Below are 27,316 nucleotides of genomic sequence, written 5' to 3' on the forward strand. Positions count from 1 at the left end.
ATTCATCTTTACTGTTATAATTATGAAAAAAAATTGTTCAATTGTATCATATTTCTAAACGAAAGTCGTCAAATAATTTTGAGACGTCACTCTGAATTACATACATGTATTGGATTATTAGAATCTAGAAAAAATGCGTCCAAGTGTAAGTCAAACATTTATTAGGTCAAAATCTTACAATTACAGAATTAATTAACAATGCCAACATAGATCATCGTATCGATCGGAATATATGTATGTAAACAAAAATACACAATTCTATGTAAATTTATATATAATTTCAGTCTATCGTTTCATTAATTTTAAAATTTTTTATGGTCTTCCTAATTGTATTCAGTCTCAATCTAACTACAAAGTAAAGTACATACGCATAGAAAACAGCTTGAAAATAATCGTGAACGTGAGCACAAAAATATCAACCAAAAATTACAAGATAGTTTTCATATATCTTACTTCGAGGTATCGCTCGAAAATCTCAATGAAGAGCAAACAAAAAAAATATCAAACAATCAATTATACGAAAGTAATAAAAAAAAAAAAGAAGACGATTTTATAAATAAAATAAATTATGGTTTCGCTTTGCGTCGATCAAAACAAAAAACGTATAAAGAAAACTAATCAACGTAAAGCCTAGCGTCAAGAAAGCGACGATTACAGTTTTAAGATTGTAATTAGCATCTTCGTAGATTTCCATTCGGAGGTTTCCATTCACGGTTGTCACATTTCCGCATATATTCATTTTGTGTTTTTTTCCTCGCAAGTGCTCTCTCAGCTGAAACAGTGAATTGCTCTCCAAATTGCATATTTCACACTTGTAAACGATAGTCGACGACTGGATTGCCTGTGCTTTCATCTGTTCGGAAATTTTTGTCTTCGGTTTTTCGACCTTTTTAATTTTCTTCGACATGATCATTCGATTTCTGAAACGGCCAATTTGTTAATATTTACGACAAATGACTGTTTAAATACAATTCGGTGAAATTACATACCTTTCGAATTACAAAGGTTGTGGACCGATCTAGACCTCGATCGATAGCAACGTGCAACTATTTCACAATAATGTGAAATACGCCCTTAGGACTAATTATCGTTGCCATAATCAATAAATAATAAACGCGTGCTCTATGCATTGATGCCATTTTTTTTATTTAGATTTGCAATACATTCATATAAATTATTTCAAGAATTACTTTGTGCTTAGAAAATATTTTATTTCGATTAAGTTTTGGTTTCGACTGATTAAATTTTACAAAAAAAAATAATGAAAATAGCACATTTTCCGCATTTTATTAATGCAATAAATTGAAGCTGAATGTGTTGGAATTTTTGTATAAAATGTTTCGTATGACGAACATTATGCTAATTAGGTTTTGATATCAAACATGAAATTGTGTTTACATAGCTGGATTTCAATTGATGCGTAGTACGATAACATCAATTTACAGGACTAGTGCAGTGAATAAAATTGTTAAATAAAAATAAGCAGTTGTATTTATGTTATTCGTGTTTCTTTTTGTGGAAAAAATGCAAAAACTTGAGTTTTGTGACTAGTGCTAAAATTAGAAATACATTATATATTCTTGTTTAAATTCGTTACGCATTTGAAAAAAAAAAATTTGAAAATGGCAAGAGAAGAGTGGATGTACGTGCCGTCGGAAACGACCTGTCAGTTGAAGAACTCTTTAATTTCCGTTGTTGCCAGAGTTTCAATTTCAAAATCCCAACTAGATTCCAACTAGCCAAAACACACACTAGACAAATTTATAATTTAAAATACTTTCATTTGATGAATTAAACATTATTAATTTATTGTCATATTCGTTGTGTTTAAGCATATAGCTTTCGTTGATTTACAGTAGGTATTCATAACTTTCTTCTCAGTCCTTCAAGGTGACGAAACTTGTTCAATACATTACGCATATATCATTACTACTGGAAATTACAAATGATACATCAAAATATTATGGTTGATGACATTGAACTGCGAATTGGAAATTATAAATATATATGGTGCTAGTACATATTTATATACAAACTGATTCTATAATATATTCCTCTGGATCTGTATCAATTTTTATATAAAATTGTATTATGTTATTTCACCCAAAATTCAATATTTGAAATAAGTGTTATACTTTTTACGATGCAAATCCTGTATGCATATTAGTTGGACACCATTTGTAAATATCAGAATGGGGCCTTCTCCAGATGAGAATCTTCTTGCGAAAAAAAATGGAGCCCCAAAAACCTGAATTTGAATTGTATTGGAATTCTTCTTTCTTTCCGGTCGCTTTCCCCATGCCTGAGGGTCGTGACTTTCCTGTCTTCTAATTCGACAACAGTTTTCCCAGTGGCAGCCCGACCTGATCACTCCACCTTCTTGGGGATCGTCCTCTCCCTTTAGGGGTCTAGGTCTCGCCTAGCAATGTGTCCAAAGAACTGGAGGATACGCCTAAAGCATACATATGTGCAATTGAAACAAATTTAATGCGATATACAAACAAACCTGCTACCCGAGACGATAATGCAAGTGTTTTTGTTTCTATATTAAGTAAGTACCCACATAATTTTTGAAATTTTATTTCTTTTAAAAAAAAATCATTTGGTATTGGACTTATTTACAACTTTTTCAATTTTTCGGCCTCTCCAATTTGGCTGACCTGGTAAACATGTATATATGTAAATGTATATTATTTCTTGAAAAGACAACATGTAATACTAATAAGTAAAGGGTTAATGTATTAAACCTTTATGTGTTCATGCTTTATTGTTTATTTTGTACTTATAGGTATGTACATTGTGGTTTTTTGTACATAGAGCAATTTCGTGAACAAATTTTGTCAACATTTCCAACTAGAATTATTTAGAAATCCAATAGAATGCAGGTATAAAAATTGTAGCTAAACCAAACAAACCCTAGATAACTACCACCGAGGATTTCAAGTTTTGTAAAGGTGTGTTTAGACTCTCTAACATATCTTGCAACAATTAAAAAAAGACAAAAGAAGTCTATTAATTAATATATATTTTTCCAAAACTAGTTCCATTTTCATCATTGATGTTTAAATGTAATGCTCACAATCTAAAATACTCGGCAGTTAGGGATTTCCATCGGGTAATTCTACTATGGTTATAAATTCAGAAATTCCGGTGTAAGCGAGTCTTTATAAACGTTGACAAATGAATGACATAGCTTACACGACCCATGTTCAATGTTACCTTTAAAGGTTTAGCAGATAGTATTCTTGATTACTTTGCACATTCAAAATGTACAGCGCCTATCGGCGTTTTGCAGGCCTATGGACTTGTCAGCAAAACGCCGATCGGCGTTGGTGAGCATTCAAAGGGTGAAATTATTTTCCTTTTATAATTGGGTCGAAGTGGATCAACTTATTTAGAAGATTCGAGCAGGTAATATTTACGAGTTTGAAGCCTTCAGGAAAATTCTAGAACAATCCAAAAGGAAAATTTCCTTAATAATGGGGAAAAAGTGCGAACGTTGGTATCCTTGAATGTCTTCTGGCGTTGACGCAGGCGAGACTAGAATGTTCTGGAATGCGCTGTGTATAAATAGGTGTGCGGTGGCGGGGGCGCGGCAGTCGCGCGCCTAATTGCGTTCGTGTCGGACGTTCGTTGCGCGTTTGCGTTGCGTTGCGTTGCGTTGCGTATTCGCTGCACTCGGGCTCCTAGCTCTCGTTCTCGTTCTCGTCCGCGCTTTCCTCGACGACGAGCCTTCTGACGACGACGACGACGCTCGAGAACTCTTCAGGTGAGCCCCACCGATCGCTCGACACCCCGACACCCCGACACCCCGACACCCCGACACCCCGACATCCCCGCAAACTCCCATCCTCGTCCCTCGTCCCTCTTGCCCCGCCTCACCAGATTCAGTCGAATTAGTCAATAGACCAGTGAGTGCTCCCTGTGCTCGATTGTGCCCCTTCAGTGCTCCACATAAGTGTGTTCAAGTGCGCGATTGTTCCCAGTTAACCATTCGGTTGATGACGCGTCACTGGATCTTGTGATTTGTCGTGTTGTCAGTGATATGACCTTTCAGATTATTCCTCGCTTTGTTCAGATTACAGTACAACTATCAGTACGTACGTGGGGTGAAAGTGGTGCTCGTTTATTATGACGGTCGACGGTCGAAACCTTGGATTGCATTGTGTTGTGTTGTCGGATTTGATTTGATCGGTCGTTGTACTTCCTGTGTGATCTATTGTATGAAGTATGAAGTCAGGGCTGTAACTGAGCAAGCTCGACGTAATAGTATGGCCGAAACCATTACGGCTTTTTTCGTTGAACTGGTGAAAGTGTCGAACTGATTGGACCAATGTGTTAAGACGAGATGGACGAAAGTTGGACAAGTCAGATAGAAATGGGAATATTTTTTCAGTATTGTACATATAGTGGGAGGGTAATGATATTTGTATCTTTGTTCGGATACAAAACGAGATTAATGCTGAGTAGAGTTGATATGGTTTTAGAGTCAATTTATAAAATTTGTTAGATTTTTAATTGCACTCTAGTATTATTGATAAAAAAAAAAAAAACACTTGGAAACGCTTTATAATATGTGATTATTATCGATCGTTATCATAGTGTTTTATCTTATATTCATTGCAACTCGATAGTGCTCTTGTTAAGGTCATTGGATAGAGAAGAATCTGGAAGTGAGTTCTTGAATTGAATTTTTCCCCTTGAACTTTTGTAAACCTTTCTATTCCAAGGCGAACGATTACATTTGATAGTATTCTTTTTGTCTTAGTTTAGTTTTCGTTTGGTTTGAAATTAACACAAATTTAAATTAACCTTTTTTTTTTTCTTTGACAGAATCATGGGAAAAGACTACTACAAGATACTGGGAATACCCAGAAATGCTACAGACGATGACATCAAAAAAGCGTATAGAAAATTAGCCCTCAAATATCATCCAGATAAAAACAAGGCGCCTGGCGCCGAAGAAAGATTCAAAGAAGTCGCCGAGGCCTATGAAATTTTATCCAATAAGAAAAAGAGGGAAATCTATGATACCCAAGGAGAAGAAGGATTGAAGGGAGGCTTTGGTACTGGAAACTCCGGAGGTGCATCTGACTTTTCGTACACGTTCCACGGTGACCCACGTGCGACGTTTGCTCAATTTTTCGGTAGCAGCAGTCCTTTCCAAGCTTTCTTCAATCTTAATGGAGGCAACTCTGATAGGCTTTTTTCTGGTTTTGACGATGACATGGACGTCGACATGGATCCTTTCGCCTCTATGGGAATGGGCGCTGCTAGACCCGGTGGCGCTTTCAGATCGCATTCGTTCAATGTGCACGGTCTACAGAATCGTAAAGACAAATCACAACAGGATCCACCGATCGAGCACGATCTGTACGTGACGTTGGATGATATAGTCAAGGGTTGTGTTAAAAAGATGAAGATATCGAGGCGAGTGGTGCAACCTGATGGGTCGTCCAAGAAAGAGGACAAAGTTTTGACAATACACATCAAACCTGGCTGGAAATCTGGCACTAAGATTACATTCCAGAAAGAAGGGGACCAGGGAAGAAATAAAATACCCGCCGATATAGTCTTTATAATTAGAGATAAGCCACATCCACTGTTCAAAAGGGAAGGCAGTGACATCAGATACAGTGCTAAAGTTTCGCTCAAAGATGTAAGTATAGTATTTTAATATAACGTTTATTTAGTCAGTTAAAAAAAATGGAATAGGAAAATATCAAGTTTTCGATTGATTTCTTCAAACAATTCAGAGATCGTGATTATTAGGAGTGATGTAAGGAAAAGAGGCAATAATCAATGTAGGATCAATGTTTTTTGTTTTAAAGAGTATACATAATCATAAGACGTAATCAAAAATAAAACTAGTAGCAATATAATGGTCGAATGCCAAAATCAAGGGTATAAAATCAGTAACGAAATTTTCTTATGCATTAGGCAAATAGATGAAACAAACTTAAGGTTTCAAATCTTTCCTCTTACAGGCAACAAGAAAGCAGTCAGTTACCTGTCGTTGCTTTAAATGAGTAGAAAGAAACCACCGAAGAAGTCGTCGTATTTAGCAAACCTAAAGTCACGCATCTATTCCTTACATAAAATCAAAGTTTTAATGGAATCGGCCGAAAATGTGTCTGAATCCATGTGGGTCAATGTCATAGTTCTATTTTTGCATTGTTTTGGTAGTGTGCGTGTGTTGGGCATATATTTAGCTAACATGCAAAGTGATAGTTTCTAGTAGGAACTCTCGGTGTGTGAGGTGTGCAGTTGTCCTTGTTATTTATGGTTTTGTCACGGGTGATAGAGCATATGGTCGGGCCTGTCCAAATAGGGATCTCTCCTCAGTCATGATCTCTGTCATTTATTATAATATTCAATGTCGAATATGTAACGTATTCACGATCGTATCCATCTTCATTGTAGACGTATCAAATAATTTCTTTTTCTCAATTAACATCTGTCTATAATGTGATTGTGTTTTTGTTGTTGTAGGCTTTGTGTGGTACCATTCTCCAAGTGCCGACGATGACCGGTGAAAAGTTAGCAGTGAATTTAATGAGTGAAATCGTCAAGCCGAATACTGTGAAGAGGTTTAATGGTTACGGGCTGCCGTTCCCAAAGGAGCCGTCGAGAAAGGGCGACCTGCTTGTTGGATTCGAAATCAAGTTCCCCGATAGATTAAGTCAAAGTGCGAAAGAAATTCTCTCGGATACGTTACCTAATTGATGCGATGTGTGATAAACGATCGGAATATAAATATTATATAATTGATGTATAATCGAGGGATGCGTGCTTATAAAGAGAAATATCTACGTTGATGATGTTATGTTGCGCGCATCCAGAGGTTGTTCTGATTAAAGTTTTGATAATGATGATAAATCTTCAAAGTATTTTGTACGTTTTAGTACAAAAAATATATTATATTATATATTAATAAATCTATATATTTTCAACTTTTGTGATGAAGTGTGACTGTTTAAGTTTTTTTTTATTATTATTGTAATCAATTTGCTGTTGTATATATTCGAAACATACATAGACAATACGTTTGTGTTGGGATCTGAGTTCTTTTTTTTATTTGTACTGTAAAGATATTAGTGCTGAAAGAATTATCTAGAAACAGACTCAAAGCGAATTAGCTTTAGAATTCATCGGTCTTTTTGTCGACTTGTGAACGCTTTTGCATAATAGATCGAGATGAGATTGAGAAGTTCCGAGATGAGTGTGTTTGAAGAAAGCTTGGAAGAAGAAAGAAAGTATTTTATTTCTAACTGACTAAATAAACGTTATATTAAAATACTATACTTACATATTTGAGTGAAACTTTAGTACTCTATGTGATGTCACTGCCTTCCCTTTTGAACAGTGGATGTGGCTTATCTCTAATTAGAAGACAATATCGGCGAGTATTTAATTTCTTCCCTGATCCCTTTCACAGAAAGAAAGGGATCAGGGAATATTTTGATGTGACTTTGTCCCATCAGGTTGCACTACTCGCCTCAAAGTTTTAACGCAACCCTTGCCTCCCTTCAATCCTTCTTGGGTATCATAGATCTCCCTCTTTTTCTTATTCAATAAAATTTCATAAGCCTCAGCGACTTCTTTGAACCTTTTCTCGGCGCCAGGCGTTTTTCTTTTATCTGGATGATATTTGAGGGCTAATTTCCTATACGTTAAAAAATAAAGATCGGAAGTGTATTTGCATGTAGATGATATACGAAAGTTACTTTTGAATTTGCTTATGACTTTAATTTCTTTTACAACATATTTTATTTTGTGCCACCAAGCTTTTCCAAAGTCTGAAATCGTCTGGTTGGAAGTTTGTGGTTTTTTATTTTATTTATTTAAAACATTATTTTTTTATTACCACTGTTGCACAATTGACGTGAGATAATATTTTTAATGTATATATGCTAGTATTTTAATTAAAACATTTTTATTTATACGGTGTTTCTTTACTTTCTCCTATTCATACTTACGTTTCATGTGATCCTTCACTACCCTGGATAACATTAACATACATATCAGATATTACCATAATTGGCTGGTCCATTTTATAATAATATGGCCAATTGTGCTCTGTCGTGTCTGTTTTAAGACTAGATTTTTTTCTCCCAAAACGATACTAGCTTTTGATTTGAATCAAACATTTCAGAATGCAGTGTTTACTTCTTGATTGAATTTAGGTCAGACGCCAGTGAAATTAACCTTCAATACTATTTTTATATTGAAGTTCAAATAATTATTTTTTTAAACTTGACGTTGAATTATTTCTTGGGAATCGCTTGTCAGGTCAAGGGAAAGTAACGACCAAGTCTCAAGGTTTTTAGATATTTATTTTTATTTTATTTATATAGTAGGTGATGAATATACGTACATAGGTAGACTATAAATACGTTTAAATAATCATAATTGCTTATTTACACTGTTTTGAATATAAAAAGCATTCAAAAAATCAACATTCAATATTGATAGGTTGGAGAAATTTCATTTTTTAATACAAAATTAGCAATGTCTGGGTTACGCCATTTTTATATTGGCGTATGTACACATTTACATAGTTATAAGCTTGCATCAATCTGGATTAGCGAGTGTCTATGTTACATCACGTGTACTGACAATTTAAACGAGCCATTATTATAATACACATACATAGATTACATCATCTTCTCTAATGGATCTGTTGCATATGCATAAACATTGCGTTACCCATTGTAAAATTGCTAAAATTTCGCATCGTGTCGGCTGTTATCCTTGTTGAAAGTGGAGTGGAGGTGATTGTCACCGCTTGTTGTTGCATAATTTGTTATGTCGATAGCCCTTAGGAGTGTTGGTGACCTTCGAGGAGTCTGGTCTCCCGGAAATAGACTCTGGCATCAGGTCAAATGGAACCCGCCGCGCTTCTTCCCCATCTCGATTAGCAAGTTTCCTCGGCTGCAGCGTGCAATGATGGTTTCCGTCGGTTGTTGATGCAGCATCAGTAATGATGGCTGGTGTCGGAGATTATGCGTGGGAGCCGCCGCCCCCTATATATAGCGGCTGCGCCCCGCCATTACTATTTTTGGAGTTGACGGCTGCCCGTCTGTTGGCTCGACCACGTGGGTGTGGACTCCCGCCATCGTTGCACACAACCCTTCACTTCTCTATTGGCAGAAGCAAGTTGTAGTATGGTTATCAAAGTTTGACCAGTTCCCACTTAAGGCATTGGCAAAAGAAAGATCCAAGAAAAGAGATTTTCTTATCAAGAATAAAAAAATTACATACGATTTTTAATATTAACTCTGCACTCGAATGCCGCCATAGCCAGAGAAATGTTATATTAACACATTCAGTCCGGCGCATGATTTCATACATTTGCCCATGTGGCGACACTGTCACGCGTATCGGCACCCAATTAAGGTCTGTTCATACCTATCCAGCACGACCTGAATCCTGCAAGTACGGACAGTATTCTTTAGTACATTCTATATGGACGCGCATGAATGCGTAAATGCGCATGCGCTAATGGAGTATGAATACGTCCATATAATGTACCAAAGAATACTATCCGCTCTTGCAGGATACGGGTCGTGCTGGATAGGTATGAACAGACCTTTACGCGTGACGGCATTAAATCACTTTATATAATGAGTTGTCCCTAAATCTTTAGAATTTTATAGGAATTTTAGTGTTGGGGTGCTCAATGAAGTGGAACCGTAAAATTATAGTCTGCTATAGCACTATCCGCGTGGCCACCGGTGGTACACGCCGGGTTGAACGTGTTAATAGAAGTGGCTTTAGGCGTCATATTGTTGTCAAGGGACGATTGTCCACAGACAATCCTAAATAATTTTAGCATCAGCCGTATTTGATGATTGGTGCTCGACGTATGTCCGATAAAAACTTCTCTGTTTGTTTATATTACTCGAAAGATGGGCAAGCATCAGTAAAAATTGTACAATGCATTCAAAAACACAATAAACAACATGGGGTACATTTTTATTATAAGTAAATTGATCCGATTGTATTCCGTGCGTTGTAGGGTATTTATAGAGACGTGCCGCGTAATATTGACAACAATTATTTATTCATAAGGGCCCTTCTATTAATATTATTACATTTCTCTGGCCATATCAGCGGCATTGAGGTTTGTCGTATTAAGGTCTGACCGCACTATGCGTCAAACGAACGATCCGACACTTCACAACAGTGTGCGACAATATTAGGTAAACAGCACTTGAACGACAGCGATGCGACAAACCAAAAGATTATGGCTGCATGTTATTTCAAAGTCACGATATGAAGAAGGAGAATAATTGTCGCAAGGCAACCCCCACTCAACGACATTTGCATCACGTCGCGAATGACACCTTGCGTCAAAGTTGGTCGGAAAGTCAACTTTGACGCACGGTGTCGTTCTACGTCATGCGACTGTCGCGCAGTGCGTTATGTCTCGTACAATTTCATATAAACTATATTTGGTAGCGTACTGTTGTGAAGTGTCGGATCGTTCGGTTGTCGCATAGTGCGGTCAGACCTTTACTCGAATGCCGCTTCGAGCATATTACGTTAGAGTCATTTATACTTTTATCGGTTACTCTAAATCTTTGAATTTCCATTATATATTGATAACAAATATAATTTTAGCATGAATGCATAGTAATAAGTTGATAATTCGTATAGATATAAAACGTGTCGTCACTGAAGTGCAATGTTGCAACATTTTACGGGTCATAAAATTTAAAATTTGAGTCCATGCCACTTGCCATCAATACAGTGTTACAGGCATTAGGTTATTTGTTTTGTGTTTCGAATGCTCTACTGGCAAGAAATTGTCATTATTTCAAGCAAACATAACTTTTCAAATTATGGGTGTTCATTGGAAGTATTTTCTACATTGATTAATTATTATAAAAAAATATTTTTATGGCTATACTATTAACCATTTGTGTGTTTTCGTCAATAAAATTAAAAGTAAAAATATATATTTTTTTATTTTTACTTAAAAATACTCAAAAACGTTTTGAGTTTACGGTATTAAAAGATAATGCTCATTACTAAGATCGGCACACAGAGTGCTTTTGCCCCAAAAATTGGGTTCACTATTGTCAATTTCTATTGTCAACCTTTTTTTTTGCTCTAGCTTTGTAGGACAATAGTAATCAACCCTATTTCTTGGGTAATGGAAACGCCACCGCCGAAGACTACTTATTATATTCTTAGAGAATTTAGTCAGTAAAACTGGAGACTGAATGTCACCAAACTGAATGTCTAGGCGAAATTGATAAAATTTTATTGTTGACAACCCTAAATTGTAAAACGTGGTTCTGATTTAAATTTATGTATCTCCATAGTTCCTCCTAGGCAGTCAAATTATCTGAGGAAGATGTCTCAATGATCCCTCTTGGTTACTTTCGACTTGTCGTATATGCATTGTGTGAATAATGCTGTCCTCGTCCACTACGAACAATTCGAATTCACTATGGTCTTTTTCTTATTTATTGCAGTGATGCAAAAGCTAGTGTGCGAAATTTTATTGGTTTCAAAATAAAGTATATTAACACAGCTGTTGTGTAGATGTTAATATATATGTACATATATCGAGTACTCACTCGCACTATGGCTAGAAAACTGAAATTTATGTTATGCATATGTTTGTAGTAGCCAGGATGAATTACAAAGAATCAGTTGATATTCAATAAACTGACATTTTTGACGTAAAATGGTTTAATAAGAATATACGTACATATGGTAAAGAAAAGGAGCTACAATCCAGTCCAAAAAATTATATTTGTATATTTTTTATACGAAGTTTTGAATTTGGATCTACATAGTTTTTACACATTTTTAGAAGATTATGTTTCATTTTTTGTAGCCATTACTTTTCGTGTATATTTATTGTTTGTCATTAATATTCAGATTTACGATAGTTTCTAAAAATCCCATTAGTTTCGTGAGATAATTTGAGTATTATGTATAAATTCATGTCTGTGGGTAGCTCATTTTTCAAAACAAACAGAAACGTATTGTGAAAGGGAAAAGTATTGAAAGTTATTATTCATAGAATGATGAATGATCAGAAGAAATAAACAACTATTTTGTTTGAGTTATTAATTACTTGGGAATGTTTAAAATCGTAATACCTACGTAATCTAATCTTAGACAAAGATTTAACGAGTTTTGATAAGCTACGTCTCATACGGAACATGACATTCCATGTACTGAACCGGTTGACAGTGATAAACCGGCATTTCAAGTTGATGCGCATAAATAATTGCTTTCATTGATTGAATTGTGCCGTTTTTTTCCTATGTACATACTTTGGATTTTTTACACATAAATTGCAACTTGTCGACCATATGCTGTATTTTTTTCTTTCGCTCTATTCGAAAGGGGAATCGATTTTAAGAGCTTATATGACTATAGGTTTAGTGATTGTTTCGACGGTGTATCTGGGGGCGTTAGTGTCGACCGTCGCTATTTTAAATTGGACGCGATCCTCGGCCTTCGGATATCGGTCGGTTGCTGAATATATGTATATTTTTTTTGCTTTTGGCGCGTATGAAATTAAATTGGCGTGGGACGATGGGAAGCACCATAAAGTGAAAACTGTGGAGGACTTTATGGAGCACCTCGACCGCGAGGTCATGGCGTTCGCGTGGCCCACGTTTTGAGCGAGGACCGTGAAACGTCAACGGAATCTTCGCACAAGAATATACGTAGGTACTTTTGCATACACAAATTAATTGGGACACGCGAAGAATAGTATTTTGCATATAAATAAACTAAAAAATCACGCCTTGATCTAAAAAGAGAATTGTAATACGCATCCATGATATGTTTTCGAATGATATTATATATGTAGGTCAAATTAAATTATTTGAAGGGTGTAAAAATATATGTTATGGTCACAAATGACTTAATGGCTACGTCCACATTACCGATATCTACACCCGATACACCCGATATTTAGGAATTTTTCCATATCCAGTTCCCATATTGCAACCTGTGGTTGCTATTTAGGAACTGGTTATGGAAAAAATCCTAAATATCCTAAATATCGGGTGTATCGGGTGTAGATATCGGTAGTATGGACGTAGCCAATGTGTTTGTACGAATTATAAACGCAGTTGACAACACGTCACTATTTTTTTCTATTCGTAATTGCACGGAAATATGCACATTTTTGGTATTGACGTGTTTTCATGCGTTGCTAAATGAACTGTTGTTCAGAATATTTAAAATGGCAGGCAAATGAAAAGTAATGTGATTTTAAAAGAGCAATGAACGGCCATAAACAAAATGTTATTTAAATGATCCGTAATATCAACTGTTTTTTTCCGTAGAGCATTTTTATTCGTCGTGACGCTGTATTGCGATTAGATGCCAATTTTTTTGTTTGTGTCTATTAATAATTGCATTTTTTGAGACCGGTGGTATAAATAAAATAATTTTTGCTCATGTTGAAAAAAAAGCGTACTTTTAGACTACAATTAGGGGTTGGTGCCAATACTAGAATGTTCTGATCATTGTGATTTTTCTTTTAATCGGATTCAATTTTAAAAGTTGCTTGAATTTTTTTTCAGGCAGGTTGGAATATCAGACCAAAAGTTATAAAATATTAGAAAAAAAAATCATTTCGTTGTTGTTATCTAATCGAAGATAGTTTATTGTATCAAAAAAATAATAACATATTTAAACCATTGAAAGATGCTTTTTATTCGAGTATTTTATTACAAAACGTGTGAATTGAGATATGTTTTGATTATGATTTTTCTTGGTTCATTGTATTGTTTATTGATGGCTTAAAAATAGTTACCAAAGTCCCTAAACCAGATGACAGTCCAATTTTAACTAATGGTTTTACCACCCAGTGACCTAGGTCGGGTTCGGGAATCGTTGAACATTTTATCAGTGGATTGTCACTTCCTACGCTCCTCATCACGTACAGTTGCACATCCTCCAGAGCGTCTCCATTGCGACAAATTATGCCTGCGAGGGTGGTCTTCCGGATCTCGTTTAGTTGCTCTGAAAAAATATTGAATTTTTAATAATAGAAGAGTGGGTGCTGGTGTTTGGAAACCAGATTAAAAAAAGTCAAGGTTTTTAACGTTCATTGTTTATTGGCTTACTTTTTGTGAACGCTTGCGGTTTTTCTGAGGTCTCGTACCAAAATCTATCACCCCTCTTCAATCTAGTAAATTGATCCACAAGTAAACAAGTAATAGTAGGACCCAGAACCCTACCTTGGATGGGTATTTCGCTAAGCGCAGCTGTATACAGATCAACGTCATCGATACTCCTAGAATTGTAAGAATACATTTGAATAAAAGTTCAACGGTCTGATGTAGTGAAATTAGCAGTTCGAGAAGTTCAAAGTACAGGACTAGTTATAACATTTCCCACATTCGCCACCTACTCATATTGACTGAAACATATACAATGCTTCGGCGTAGTAGCTGAAAGTCGGCGTAAAACTGTTCCGGCCCTGATCAGAGGTCAAATTCGGTCATCGAAAATACGGTCTAAAATTATCAAAGACCATTCTGCCTACACGAGAAGGAAATGTTTTTGCCAAAATATGTCCACAATCAATTCTCGTTCCCGAAATAAGATTGGCCCATTCAATAAGACAGACGTGTTGCTCTTGAACTTGAAAATATTCTAAAATTTACTTGTAAATTGAGGAGATTCTGTACAGCGACGCTGGGTCTATGACACCGTTGAGGTCTTCGAAGCTGGTTGGCCTTTGGAAGCCACAGTATTCCCGCCATGCTGGGTATGAGGGCAAACCGTGATCTCGGCCCCGCTGGATATTCAAGGAGACCAGGTCCAGACCGCATGGAGACACTTTCTTCTCTGAAGTGGTCAGGTTATCCCGCTTGAACAGGTGGCTCGTTAACTAAAACGCAAATAAATGGTTATTCCTAAAGTTTCATATTAAATGACCCATATTTTCTAAAAACGTTGAACTCTTGTTCCCAGAACGTGAATGATATACATACATATGTATGTATGTAAAGTGGTTACATCTGAGCGTAACTTATGCCACTTTTTTCGTTACGAGACGCCCAGTGTGTGCTATAAAAAAGCGTTACGACACGTAGATCAGTAAGAATAATTCAGCTCACGATTTTTATAATCTATGTACTTTCACAATGAAACTATTTTATATCTTGTTTAAATATTTGTTTTATTTATAAAAAATAAATAGCACTAAAACACTTAACACCAAAGAAGTTGCAAAATTAAATCCAAAATAATAAACAGTGAAAGATCCAGCAGCAGATAGGGTTTAAGAGTTTAAGGAAGTTACAAAACAAGACCCAATATCGAAAGTAGTGGAATGTCATTAGGAGGTTTAAATATTTTATTTTTAAATGAACTGACAAAAAAAATGTAAATATTGAATGAAGAAAATACGAGTAACAATGATAGGTACCCAAGTATAATAGTACATATTGAAAATGCAGATTAACAAGATTTTAAACATTTTATTGTTTCAAATACAATAGATTAGCAAACTTTTAGCTTCGTGGCCGTCTACTAGAGTCAATGAACATTGCCAATTTACAAAAATCAGCAGCAGATCTGGCTATTACGTATGCAAAATATATGTATTTATGTCACTCAAAAAACTCAAAATCATTATGATAGTCAAACTTATCTCTATTAGACTGGGAGTTTGGTGACCTTTGCAATAGTTGGTTTTGAGTACCGCTGCTAGATTAATTCATCTATTTTTACATACCTCTTATACAGTTCACATGGTTTTCGTGTAAGTGGTAATTTTTTATATCTCTTATTAAGACTTATTTATTTACTACAACTTTGTGCAAATACATCGGCAACGACACGCGTCATTCAGTTGTACTACATCTGTTTTTACTTCGTTTTCGGATAATTTGCCATTGGCAAGTGACCAATGAATGTATGTAGATAGCGAACTTCTCCGAGCGTGGAAACTCATTCAGATCTATTGCGACTTACTTCACACAAACAGAGTGTCCAGTTTATCATCACGGTTCTTAATTTTTTACAAATTTCAATTTTTTCTTTACCCGAAGAATGATTCTATTTCGGAACCTCGCCGTGCTATTAATGCATATGTTCAGCGTGAACGTTTTAAAAATAATATAATATCTGCACCTCTATTTAAATTCCAGTCTGGAATCGAATCAACGCATCTACAACTACATACATATGTATGTATGTATGTATATATCAACTTCTATTGAATAGTCTGAACTATTATTAATTTGAAATGATAGTATAATACAAACCTCTGGTGTAAAATATGCATCAACCCTTTGCATGTCCGTCTGCATGGCACCTTTGATAGCGTTGTCCAATCCCCCTTGGTTGTAAAGAGAGTACGGGTTGAACAACATCTTGTGAAGATGTACGTACTCCGGCATGTTAGATTGGCTGTTTGCCACCTTCATCAGCGTCTAGGAATAAAGTGTGTTCACAATTTCAAAAAACAAAATCAATATTTTCAAGCTTCATCCGTAACGGCGAGCTTTACTTCTATCTTATACTCTTACACAAAGTACGACAGGCGTGGTTCAAAATAAATCACACAAACATCGATCGTATCGCAAATTCAGCTTAAGTTTCTCAAAACAAAAATTTTCAAAAGGGTCATATGTAGCGCTAAAACGGGTCTACCTCATGGGCCCGAAAGTGAATCGCCCGAAAACGCAAATATCGGAAAGCAAAGATCGAAAATCGAAAGATCAAAAAAAGGGTGCATGGTAAACGGTACTATGTATATATAATATATACGAGTGGCATGCGGTGAAATTATCTCTCTTTTTGTCATACAGCCTTGTTTAATGTGCGCGCGCAGAATACGGGAGGAAAAGCCTGTTCCTCTTGTTCCTGTTGTTTCCTGCTCGCGCAAATTAAGTGAGTATGTACCGTTTACCATGCACCCTTTTTTTATCTTTCGACTTAGGATCTTTCGATTTTCGATCTTTGCCTTCCGGTATTTGCGTTTTCGGGCGTTTCACTTTCGGGCCCGTGAGGGAGACCGCGCTAAAACTTACTGGTAGCAGAGTATGTGCAAAACGAAAAGCTGAAGCTGCAAAATTGTTTGCAATGTTTGGCTCCAATGATGCATTGTAACCACTGTAGTAGCCTTCACTTTTTGGTGACAGTTCCAATCGTTCCATTAGCTGCGAGCCTGTTGATTTGATTTTATAATATTACAATTTACACAATATTATTTGAGATCATTTAAAAACGTTTATGTCTACGATGTTACTCTTCATGCTTTTTAATAATCGTATATCATAATTGTCTAATGCGTGTGTGTGTAGGCTGTCCGTTTAAACCATGCTCCGCCTCCCTTTCTCCCCTTGGAATCGTATATCGTGGAAAGAGACGCGGCATAGTGTGGCCGACCAAATGGCGGCTTCCTTTGATCCGAATTGCGATGTTTTACCTAGTACACAAGTGTGTGCACGCAGGCCACTAGTACATTATAATTGCTATTGTGTTCCAAGTACACATACACGTCAGCATTTTAACTAACTGTTAATTCGACTAAAATTTGACATTGGTATTTTTGCAGTAGAGCTACAAAAGTTCGCTATCAAGTTTTGATTATAATAATAAAAACTTTTGGAGTGAAAAAGTGCGTTGAACGTGGGTCGAGCGATCAACGTTTCCATTTTAGGATGGTACAATAGTACCCAATCGTATATTTTGAATATCGTGTTAAAAGTCAATATTTGTTTTTCGATTAAATATAACTTTTTTTTTGAAGATTTATGGGTTGCTTATTTTATGAAGTAACAAATTATCAACGAGTTAATTTATGACAAGAATAAAATGGTATATTACACTGAATTTTTGTCATTTACGTTCTGATACGTTCAAAATTTATGGACACCAATTAACAATAACATGTACATATGATGTATAAGATTTAAAAGTAAAAATAAAGAATAAAGTAACTGGCGGGCAGTATGTAGTATAAATAAAATAAATAGTTGAAATGGATGAGGTATGGAAGATATACATAAATAAAAAAGTGTAAAGACAGAAATTAGCGTTACTATTCATCATGTTTGATGATTGTTAGACCAAAAATACAAAAAGAAAACCTATGAGAAATTCTGATGATGATGTTGATCCACCTCTTTGATGTATAAGATGCTAAAAATACACATACACACACCCAACTTTTGTAACAATATTTTAGGCTTCATGACAAATCAAATAGATAGTATTCAGATCATTATGGTGGGCGGTAAATTATCAAGATTTTTTCCGCCTTTGATGATTCATACCCGCCTGCACATACTTTTTTTTGGTTCGCTTTTGTGACCTAAAAGATCAGCTCGTTGGTTAATAATTTCGCTGATTTCAATGGACAATTTACTTGGTTTTCGTAGATAGGGAGCTGGCGTTTTTGGCTGAATTCCTAATTTTGACATTTCAACTTTATTTTTACACACTCACCCATCAACACGGGAAGGAATTCATTATAGGTAATGTGTTGCATTTGGGCGCCCAAAATTCGCCTACTTTCTTGGAAAAGTGCCTCGTCGTTCCAACTAGGATTCAACTTGTGCAAGGATCTAGCCAATCGGTTGTGTTGACGAGCCCACAACAGATGCATAGTTGTCAAATGGAGATTTTCGTTGGCTCTTATGTCACCTTGAATTATAAAATCAGTACTAAAATCTATTTACATCACATCTTACATATGTACTATGAAATCAAATTGAAGTCACATTATGTACCAGAGAGGAAGCAATATTTTCCCAAAGCATTCATTTTTGCTTCGTTACAGCCGTCATTTGGGTCGTGAGAAGCTGGCAACAGCTCTCTGCCATCAGGAGTAGTCATCATCTTCAATTGGCCATCTTCAAAGCTTCTCAAAGATATCGTTAAGTTGTCGTAAGGTCCATAAACAGTGGAGCCGTCTATGTAAGCCGATGCCTGATTCAACTGTTCCCTTGGTCCTAAAAATTCCAAAGTTTAATTTGGCTTACTTCTACATTTATTTTAACATCTGGATTCTGAAAGGGAAAGTGACATATTATGGGTATATGAATGCCTATTTTATGAGAAGCACGCGGAGATAGGCAGTTTCTATGAAAGATGCAAGTATATAAATTTCGCAACAGACTTTGATATCTTTAATAGTAATCAAGTCACATATAATACATATTTAATTTTACCCAGAGTGCAAGAGGGAGCCGGCGCAGATCTGACGAATTCCATGCACGTTACATTGTACTTGTCGTAGTTTGGATCTCCAGGTTCCAATTTAACCGGGAAGCATTCAGGATGAGATAAGAGACCAGCACTTTCAAATATTTCGCAGCATGATATTGCACCTCCGTTTGCACCTAAACATAAATTATTTGACATGAATTAATAGTATTTCCTATTCGAGAGAGTGTTGTCGGTAAGATCACCATATAAGGTGATGCCTTAAGAAAAACTGGGTTGTTCTCGCAGTCGTAATCATAATTATTTTTATGAACCTTGACTGAGCGCCGTAGCTGTGATGTCGTGATCGAGGAATTGTCCCCAAACAGCCAAAACTACGGTAAACTCTGGGTCTTCTCTATATTCAGGTCTGTGAACTTGAATGCTGACCTGCCTAGCCGAGGGTAGATTTGATCCATCACTGGCCACCCTTGGAGAAGATACACCTAAAATCATAAAATTCTCAATAGAGAATGAGCAATAGACATACTTTATTAAAAATATTGTGATTATCGTACCATCAGCATAAGAAGGAGGTATGGCTCTCCTGAACGGCACAAATGCAACACCCCACTTGAGAGGATGCTGTTTATTATTGCACGTGCCATTTATGGCTCTGTACTTAGATGGAGGACATGATATTTTCGGGTCTTCAAAACATTCAGGAAGTGTCCATGAAGCATTTAGAGTCGGTCCTCTACCTATGCACCAATCCACCTTGAACGGCTTGCTGGAACGAAAGCGGAAGCAAAATTTAACAATTGTTCAATAACTATTACCCGATGTCGAGTGCCAAAACACACACTTTCTGACGAAATATTTGGTTGCGTAATCTTTGGCATATCCAGCTTTGGCCAACAGAGCTGAAGGTGGTGTAGCTGCTAAAGCTTTTTGGGCGAGCTGAGCTGGTGACCCGGGAGTTAAGTAGCTGGCGCTCTTCTCAAACCTGGTTCTAGCTTCAATCGCTTCGGTACCCGCTTTTTCAGCTTCTTTCAGATCTTGGTCTAGACTGGTGTTCGACCAATCCGACATGTTGACGTCTGAAATGTAATTAAATACCTGTAGTAGTTGACAAAAATGAGATATTACCTAAACAAAACCATCAGGGTCGTAAAAGTTGAAAAAGTCGTATCAGGGACTGAAGTTATTTAGAATAAGTCCTTATAATACCCTGTGCTCTATGACAAACCAAAAAAAAATCTTATATATATATTTTTCATATGCGAAAAATCTATCAGAACTATTAGAAAAATAACTATATGTTAATTGTTATTTTTTGGAATAATCGAATAAGAAAGTATGATCTAACAGGTACTATTTCACATGAACACAAAGAATGCGCAGATTAAAAAATAATAATAAACATTTAGCATTAAAGAAATAATAAACATTTAAGTAATAATAAACATTTAGCATTAAAGAAATAATAAACATTTAAGTAATAATAAACATTTAGCATTAAAGAAATATATGTATATTTATGTAGAATAGTATAAAATATCAATTTCGATCAGTCGAACGTCCCAAAACGGGGCCCTTCAAGTAGTCCGGGCCCTGGAACTTTAACCCCAGCTCCCCCCCCCCCCTCTCTCGGTGGCCCTGGATATATATACATAATATATATGTACATTTATATATGCATTGTTCATAGCTTAACATCACGCACCCCTTTGTCATGTCTCGTTCAAAACAGCATATTTTTTGCACGGATTGAACTGACCAAGGTCAAGGTCAGCGCGTTTATATGCAAATTGTTTTTGGAATTGATTCTGTGTAAGGTTTTAGTTAAATTTTAGGTATAAAAAAATATGATGAATTTGAAAATGCTACATATGTATGTATGTATGTATATATAGAAAGTATCTTTTATACTTATTGTTGAGAATCACTTTTACAATACTTAGTATCACTATCACAATAATAACAATACTTTTAATACCTGTCCGCGGCCATGATAGAGCAAGTAACGTAGTCAGGGTGAAATCAGCCTGGGACAAATTTCCAGAAGTTGTATTCTCATCAATTTTATTCGGATGATCGATGTCGTACGATATCGTAATAACCAGAGCGACGGTGAAGACTAATCTGCAAGCAAAATAAACATAAACAGAGCGATGAAACGATGTTGAGACAAAACGTCAAACGTTTCATCGATGAAACGGTGCACGCATCAACTTTCACGGAAATATCCGTTACATCAGTTCTATTTTTAAGAAAAAAAATAAGTGTACGGGAATCCAAAAGCGAGACTGCGCCTCGTTCCCTTTGATACTTTTACAGCCACTGCAAATTCTTCAGCTGAATATCACTCTGACTTAGTAGGCACACCTACGTACATATATGGGCCGTGTTCTTTTGAGCTTTAATACATTCTATACAACTTTCCACAATTTGATGGATTTTTTTTGCTTCATTACATATTTCATATGTGTATGTATTAATTTTAATATGAATTTGTTTCCAATTAGAGAAATGAACTTTGTGGTGCAGTCCATTGGTCAAGTTGACTAACATTCATAATACATATGTATTTAAGATTATGAACATTGAGTGTAAAATTGTCAAGCGAGGGAGCTACTATGCCGCAAGAGCATGCGGTGCTTGCAGACCTTTTAGATGTAGGGGCCAAAAAGGTTTTTAAATAAAAAAGTAAAAAAAAATCTTAGAATTATTCATAAGCACTAGTGGAGCCCGAGTTAAAAGTTTATACTCCAAATTTCGTGCCGGATTTTACGATTTTGTACTCCTTCTAACAACATTTAATATTTTTCCGTTATGGTACAGTAATAATAATTGTCTGCGATGATCTATAAACTCGATGTTAAATTAAAAAAATAAAGGATAATAAAATATTTTCGTTTCATTTTTGTATTGTGTATCTTCAGTTTTCTGTCAGAAACTTTTTCTATTCGAGATTTTCGGATAGTCATTTTATCTTAAATGAAATATTTGATAACGTGATTTACTATAGTGTTTTTTCGAATCAATAAAAGACTATAAAAGAAATTCAATGAGTCAACTCTGGCTCAGTAAATTAGAAATATTATCGATTGAACTTGAAGAAGCTTCTAAAATGTCTTTAAAAGATGTAATTGCAGAATTTGCGACTTTGAAGGCGAGGAAAAAGAATATTTAAACAATGTTAGTTAATTATAATAAGAAAAATACTAAAGGGGACTTTTGTATTTTTTTCTAGTAACGCCATTGGAAATTGTTCGTAACATTTTAAATATGTATCTACATACATATGTGTATCTATCTGTATGTAATATGAAATGGTATCTACATACTATGTAAATATAAACAGAGTGATTAAAGTGCATCAGTAAAACAATTAAGGCATGTCATGAAACCCTTTAAAATAATTTATATTTATTATTTTTGTTGGCATGACAATCTACTCTTTTCAAAGAACAGCTCGTATTTATATTTTTTGACTTATTGACGTAAAGTGCATTATTTTGACATGCATTGTGAAAGTACACGTGTTTTTAAGAAAATCGAACGTCATATTTGATAGTTTTTTTTCATATGTAGTTTTTTGAGATCCAAAAAGGTAAAACTAGTATGTATATGTATAGGTAAAATTGCAAGTGAATCTGGAGTGGAAAGTGTGCCATTATTTTGGTTTTGGAAGCCCCTGACATACTTCCGAGGATTAGTAGAATATTTTTGATTCATATAAATGACGTGTCTCCGTCGTGTGCCGTGGAAAATAAAAATTCGGCGAAACCAGTGCCTATTTTTGAACAGTCTATAGATATGTATGTATGTTAGTAAAATATAAGTAAGTCAAAATCGATACGGAATTAAATTATGGCTACCTATTCAGGCGGTATTAGTAACATAATATTGTGTGTTGAGAAACCGCGAAAAAATTCGAACTCGGCTGGAAATTTCTCAATATGTCTGTATTAAATTTCATGTCAGTTTTCCAGACAGATAGTTTCACACGCAATGAGCGCTAAAAGTCACATATATGTATTATATTAAGACAGGACATGTGAACCTCAGTGTTTGAATGCGAAAATCTTTCTATGGTTGAGTGGTTTTATCTCTCGTTTATTTTTATTTTTATTTTATGTTGCTAGAGAAATTGTACTAATTTTATTTTAAATTTTTACATAGATATATACCAGGAAGGCCTAACAGGTAGGACCCAAATAGGCCTTCCTAGAGACTTAATTACAATACCATACTGCTGGCTAATAATATATATATTACTCCGCCATACTAGTAATAAATTCATCATTATATCTCATTGCATGATATACATAATCAGTATATGTATGTATATGTTCGGCGATTCTTAAAATCAAGTGATATGTAGGTAAATGTAGACAGTAGTGTCACCCCAATTTTAGAACAACGGGTTTCCAATTTTGTTTTTCAATAAAATTATTTTGAAAACATGTATATACATTTTTTTTCGTCCAAGGTACTATTACACGAAAGTTCATTACATTTTCAAGATTTGTATAATTTTTGACAAAAATTATATGAATTTTTAGATTAAATAACGGGTTTCCGGAAACTTTTGATTTTTAACAACGAGTTTCCGGAAACCCATGGAAACCATTAGGGTGATACCACTAATGTCCTAATGGTTTCCATGGGTTTCCGGAAACCCGTTGTTAAAAATCAAAAGTTTCCGGAAACCCATTTTTTATCTAAAAATTCATATATGTAAATCTTGAAAATTTAATGAATTCTCATGTAATAGTTAGTGCCTTGGACGAAAAAAAAATGTATATACATATATATTTTCAAAATAATTTTATTTAAAAAAAAATTGGAAACCAGTTGTTCCCATTGAAAATTGGGGTGACACCACTGATGTATGTAGATGCGTTTCATATTTGGTGATTATATTTACCACCCAATTCAATTTCCCCGATAACCTAGACATCACAAATCTCTGCATGTAATTGACTTTGTATAAAAGCATTGCAGATACAATAGAAACGTTTTTGTTAATAAAATGTCTGGGTCTTTTCCATATTCCATTCCCTCCTATCTGCCCATACATAGAAGGCAATGCCAGACTACTGGAGAAAATGTATGTCCTTTCCAAAGATGACTACATATTATGACTTTCCAACGATGACTACCAAAGATGACTACATATTTACGCATTTAGATATAGTGAAATTAAATACCTATATACTTGAATGTGATATACATATGAGACAACAGTAAATATCCTGGTTCATAGTAGTTGGCCGCTTAGATTTAAAGTTAACAAAAAATATACCAATACATGTACCCACTAGGAAACCTTGTACATATGTATGTATGTCCAAAATAGTTCTCTCGATCGCTAAAGATCGATAACAGATTATGAATTTACTTCTGGCTTTAAAATCCATTAAACCAACTGTCGTGCCAAATACTGTAATCTTCCCCTTTCATATATGTACATGTATGTATAATATTTCAATAGATTTTTTTGTCAAGCCACGTAACTTTACATATACATAATACGGGTCTACCTCACGGAACCGAAAGTGAAACGCCCGAAAATGCAAATATCGGAAGGCAAAGATCGAAAATGGAAAGATCGTAAGTCGAAAATTAACACCAACATGTAATGGAATATCTTTATTGGTGAATTATTAATTTAACCAATTAGAATTCGACGAATATTTCTACAACTTGGTTCAGCGGTAAGATTCAGCAAAGTCGTGCTTAAGTTTTCACAGTAGATTATAAATAGATTATTTTGATGATGGTTTTTAATGGCAGATACATATACATATATGTATGTTTGTATAGTTAAAGCTTCATAGCATATAATTTTCAGACTTACATGAACGTTCCACAAATGAAGCATTGAACTTTTTTCAGTCGACTCCTTCGCTGACGGGCAGATACCGAGCTAAACACATATGTTGGAGCACTTGGCCTTATGAGCGGTGTTTGTTCAGACGTTGAAGGTTGTTGCTGATCCATGTTATTTCAGGATGATCGATTCTCAGACGTTACGTATTCATTTCTGAAAAAGGGGTTAAAAAGACACAGTAAAATGTGTTCTTGTTATGCCAGAATGTATATACGTAGAGGGGACATTAAACCGTTCAATGAAGCAACATCACTTGACTGATGTGATTTAACCCGTTAAATACCGAACAGTTCTGAATTTATTTAATTAATTGTAAAATTTTAACTTACGTTTCTTATAGTGGATTCGCATGAATTTAGAATATTCTAGATTTATATAAATGAAACTTCGGTCTATAAAAATGTAAATCGTCAACTTGTTATAGTGATATGTTTAAATATACTGGAATTCTATTTTGTGGTTTTACTTTGACGAAGAAAACATAAAGACACTTTAAATGCAAACGATCAGCTATTAATGCGGTTTTGATAAAAATTCAAACAAAAAATTTAATTAATTCAACATGAAACCAGTTTTTTTAAGCCGGATTCAACTATTATATAAAGCTTATATAACACATTTCTTATTCAAGTTTATCATTAAATATATAGGTTTTCAATATTTTTTTATTAAAAATGTAATTCCTCCCAATTATGAGATTAATTATTGAAAATACAAATTGAATAAGAAATTAAAATTTAATTAAATACATGTACTTACACCAGATACATGCACGTCTGCTTTTTATTTATTAGTATTAATAATATTTTAAATGAAATTTTTACGTTTATCATAAAATCATACTCACAAATAAATTTGTAAATTACAATTAAATACCGAATATCAAATGATAATCAAGAGGAATTTAAACGTGTTTACATTATGATAATTTACACAAGACTGACGAAGAAGCCACAAAGGACTCGGTTTGATTTCATCAGGTTACCGACAAACTTGACGGCAGTGATGCTCAAACTTTAATAGTTATATAGAAAATTTATATTAATTTACTTATTTAATGCATAAGAAAAATATTATTGTAACGTTTGTAATATATATATTTCATTTTATGCATTGTGAACATAAATTATTTATTATAGTTTTATTCAAATTTTAAAGAATAATAGAGGTGTTGAGAATAATTTGTTTATTTAACCACAACCGAAGAGAGAGATAAGTATAGATAAGGTGAAGCAGAAGTCTCGAGTTTAGAAATGGTTTTGTTGTTATTTAGAAATCTATGGTAAGTGAGAATATAAAATGATTATTTTCAGACGTAATAATCAAAATATTAAATGATTTCTCCCCATGTTTTGAGGAAACTTATATTGAAACAATTTACTACTTTAAATTTCTATTAGTGTAATTAATTTCACAAATCATTAATAGTTTAATCCTTAATAAAAAATAATAATTTAAGTATATGTTATATAAATAACCATTTACTTTCTACGAGTAATAGTATATTGTGTGGAAATCGTAATACTTAAATTACTCACGTGTATCAAATTACGATATCTACCTTGATCTTGAAGTAGACAATGGGTTAATGATTGAGACGTTTTTAAAAACATATATGTAAAAAACTTGTATATATTACGTTGTGATGTGAATGTACATACATAGTACATATTTACATGTTCATATAATTTTTTTAACCGAAAATAAATATATTTTTCACCCCAAAAGTTTTTTATTTATATTACATATGTACATACATAATTGTGTGTGGCTTCCTAATCACTTAAATATATACTTATAGGGATTTTTGACTTGATCACTTTTTTACTAAAATTTCTCACCATAATTTCGATTCAATTATGTAATTTAGAATTATCTATTCTGGTAGTAAATTTCATAGAAATTTATAAACATATTGGACATTTTATGCAGTCCGTAGATACCAAATTGTATAGTATGTACTGTGGTGTCACCCTAATTTTGGACAATTTTTTTTTCGAAATATTTTGAAAAAATCTGAATTTTAAAAACGGGTTTATGGAAACCCATGGAAACCATTAGGGTGACACCTAGGGGTTCCATAAAACCGCTCGAAAGAAAAAGCCGGTTTTCGTTTTTTTTACAAATAAAAAGCCAGTTGCCCGGCTTTCACCGGCTTCAGAAAATTAAGTTTAAAATTTTTATATCGAAATAAAAATTTAAATATACATTATATTAAAAAATCCATTACATTACATGCAAAAATATAGTTTTTTATAAATTAAA

General features: G+C 34.5%; 2 protein-coding genes and 1 long non-coding RNA gene across 7 annotated transcripts; 1 reads left to right on the plus strand and 2 right to left on the minus strand.

Moving 5' to 3' along the window:
- Positions 1 to 139: 139 nt before the first annotated feature.
- LOC143921174 (uncharacterized) lies at positions 140 to 3,542 on the minus strand. The gene is made up of 3 exons (XR_013261412.1): positions 3,423 to 3,542; positions 990 to 2,452; positions 140 to 920 (listed from the first exon to the last, which is right to left on the minus strand). It is a non-coding gene; the product is annotated as an uncharacterized LOC143921174 (long non-coding RNA).
- Positions 2,827 to 8,458, plus strand: LOC143921173 (dnaJ protein homolog 1). The gene is made up of 3 exons (XM_077444344.1): positions 2,827 to 3,769; positions 4,834 to 5,659; positions 6,493 to 8,458. Exons 2-3 carry the CDS (start codon positions 4,838 to 4,840, stop codon positions 6,724 to 6,726), a joined length of 1,056 nt encoding a protein of 351 aa, XP_077300470.1. The 5' UTR covers positions 2,827 to 3,769; positions 4,834 to 4,837; the 3' UTR covers positions 6,727 to 8,458.
- A 3,294-nt stretch (positions 8,459 to 11,752) lies between these two features.
- Positions 11,753 to 26,040, minus strand: cd (peroxidasin homolog cardinal). 5 transcript variants are annotated; one of them, XM_077444614.1, is made up of 14 exons: positions 25,899 to 26,040; positions 25,019 to 25,204; positions 21,149 to 21,294; positions 20,015 to 20,249; positions 19,728 to 19,939; positions 19,485 to 19,655; positions 19,176 to 19,346; positions 18,735 to 18,956; positions 18,451 to 18,648; positions 17,031 to 17,167; positions 16,263 to 16,430; positions 14,655 to 14,881; positions 14,112 to 14,281; positions 11,753 to 14,007 (listed from the first exon to the last, which is right to left on the minus strand). In XM_077444614.1, the coding sequence occupies exons 2-14, from the start codon at positions 25,159 to 25,161 to the stop codon at positions 13,745 to 13,747; spliced, it is 2,463 nt and encodes an 820-aa protein (XP_077300740.1). In that variant the 5' UTR covers positions 25,162 to 25,204; positions 25,899 to 26,040; the 3' UTR covers positions 11,753 to 13,744. The 5 variants fall into 5 exon arrangements, with proteins under 5 accessions (XP_077300740.1, XP_077300743.1, XP_077300742.1 ...); XM_077444617.1 differs by having other exon boundaries at positions 25,876 to 25,995; XM_077444616.1 differs by having other exon boundaries at positions 25,811 to 25,995.
- Positions 26,041 to 27,316: the final 1,276 nt, after the last annotated feature.

This window comes from Arctopsyche grandis, chromosome 13 (genome assembly GCF_051622035.1).
Source record: "Arctopsyche grandis isolate Sample6627 chromosome 13, ASM5162203v2, whole genome shotgun sequence".
Lineage (NCBI taxonomy): Eukaryota > Metazoa > Arthropoda > Insecta > Trichoptera > Hydropsychidae > Arctopsyche > Arctopsyche grandis.

What these genes read in the sequence shown, in the direction of transcription:
- LOC143921173 (XM_077444344.1), top strand. Translation starts at nt 4,838, where the DNA reads ATGGGAAAAGACTACTACAAGATACTGGGAATACCCAGAAATGCTACA. An exon ending in CTAAAGTTTCGCTCAAAGAT is followed by an intron (nt 5,660 to 6,492) that starts GTAAGTATAGTA and finishes TTGTTGTTGTAG; the next exon opens with GCTTTGTGTGGTACCATTCT.
- cd (XM_077444614.1), bottom strand. Translation starts at nt 25,161, where the DNA reads ATGGATCAGCAACAACCTTCAACGTCTGAACAAACACCGCTCATAAGG. An exon ending in ACCTCCTTCTTATGCTGATG is followed by an intron (nt 19,656 to 19,727) that starts GTACGATAATCA and finishes TTATGATTTTAG; the next exon opens with GTGTATCTTCTCCAAGGGTG. An exon ending in GGCTCCCTCTTGCACTCTGG is followed by an intron (nt 18,957 to 19,175) that starts GTAAAATTAAAT and finishes TGGAATTTTTAG; the next exon opens with GACCAAGGGAACAGTTGAAT.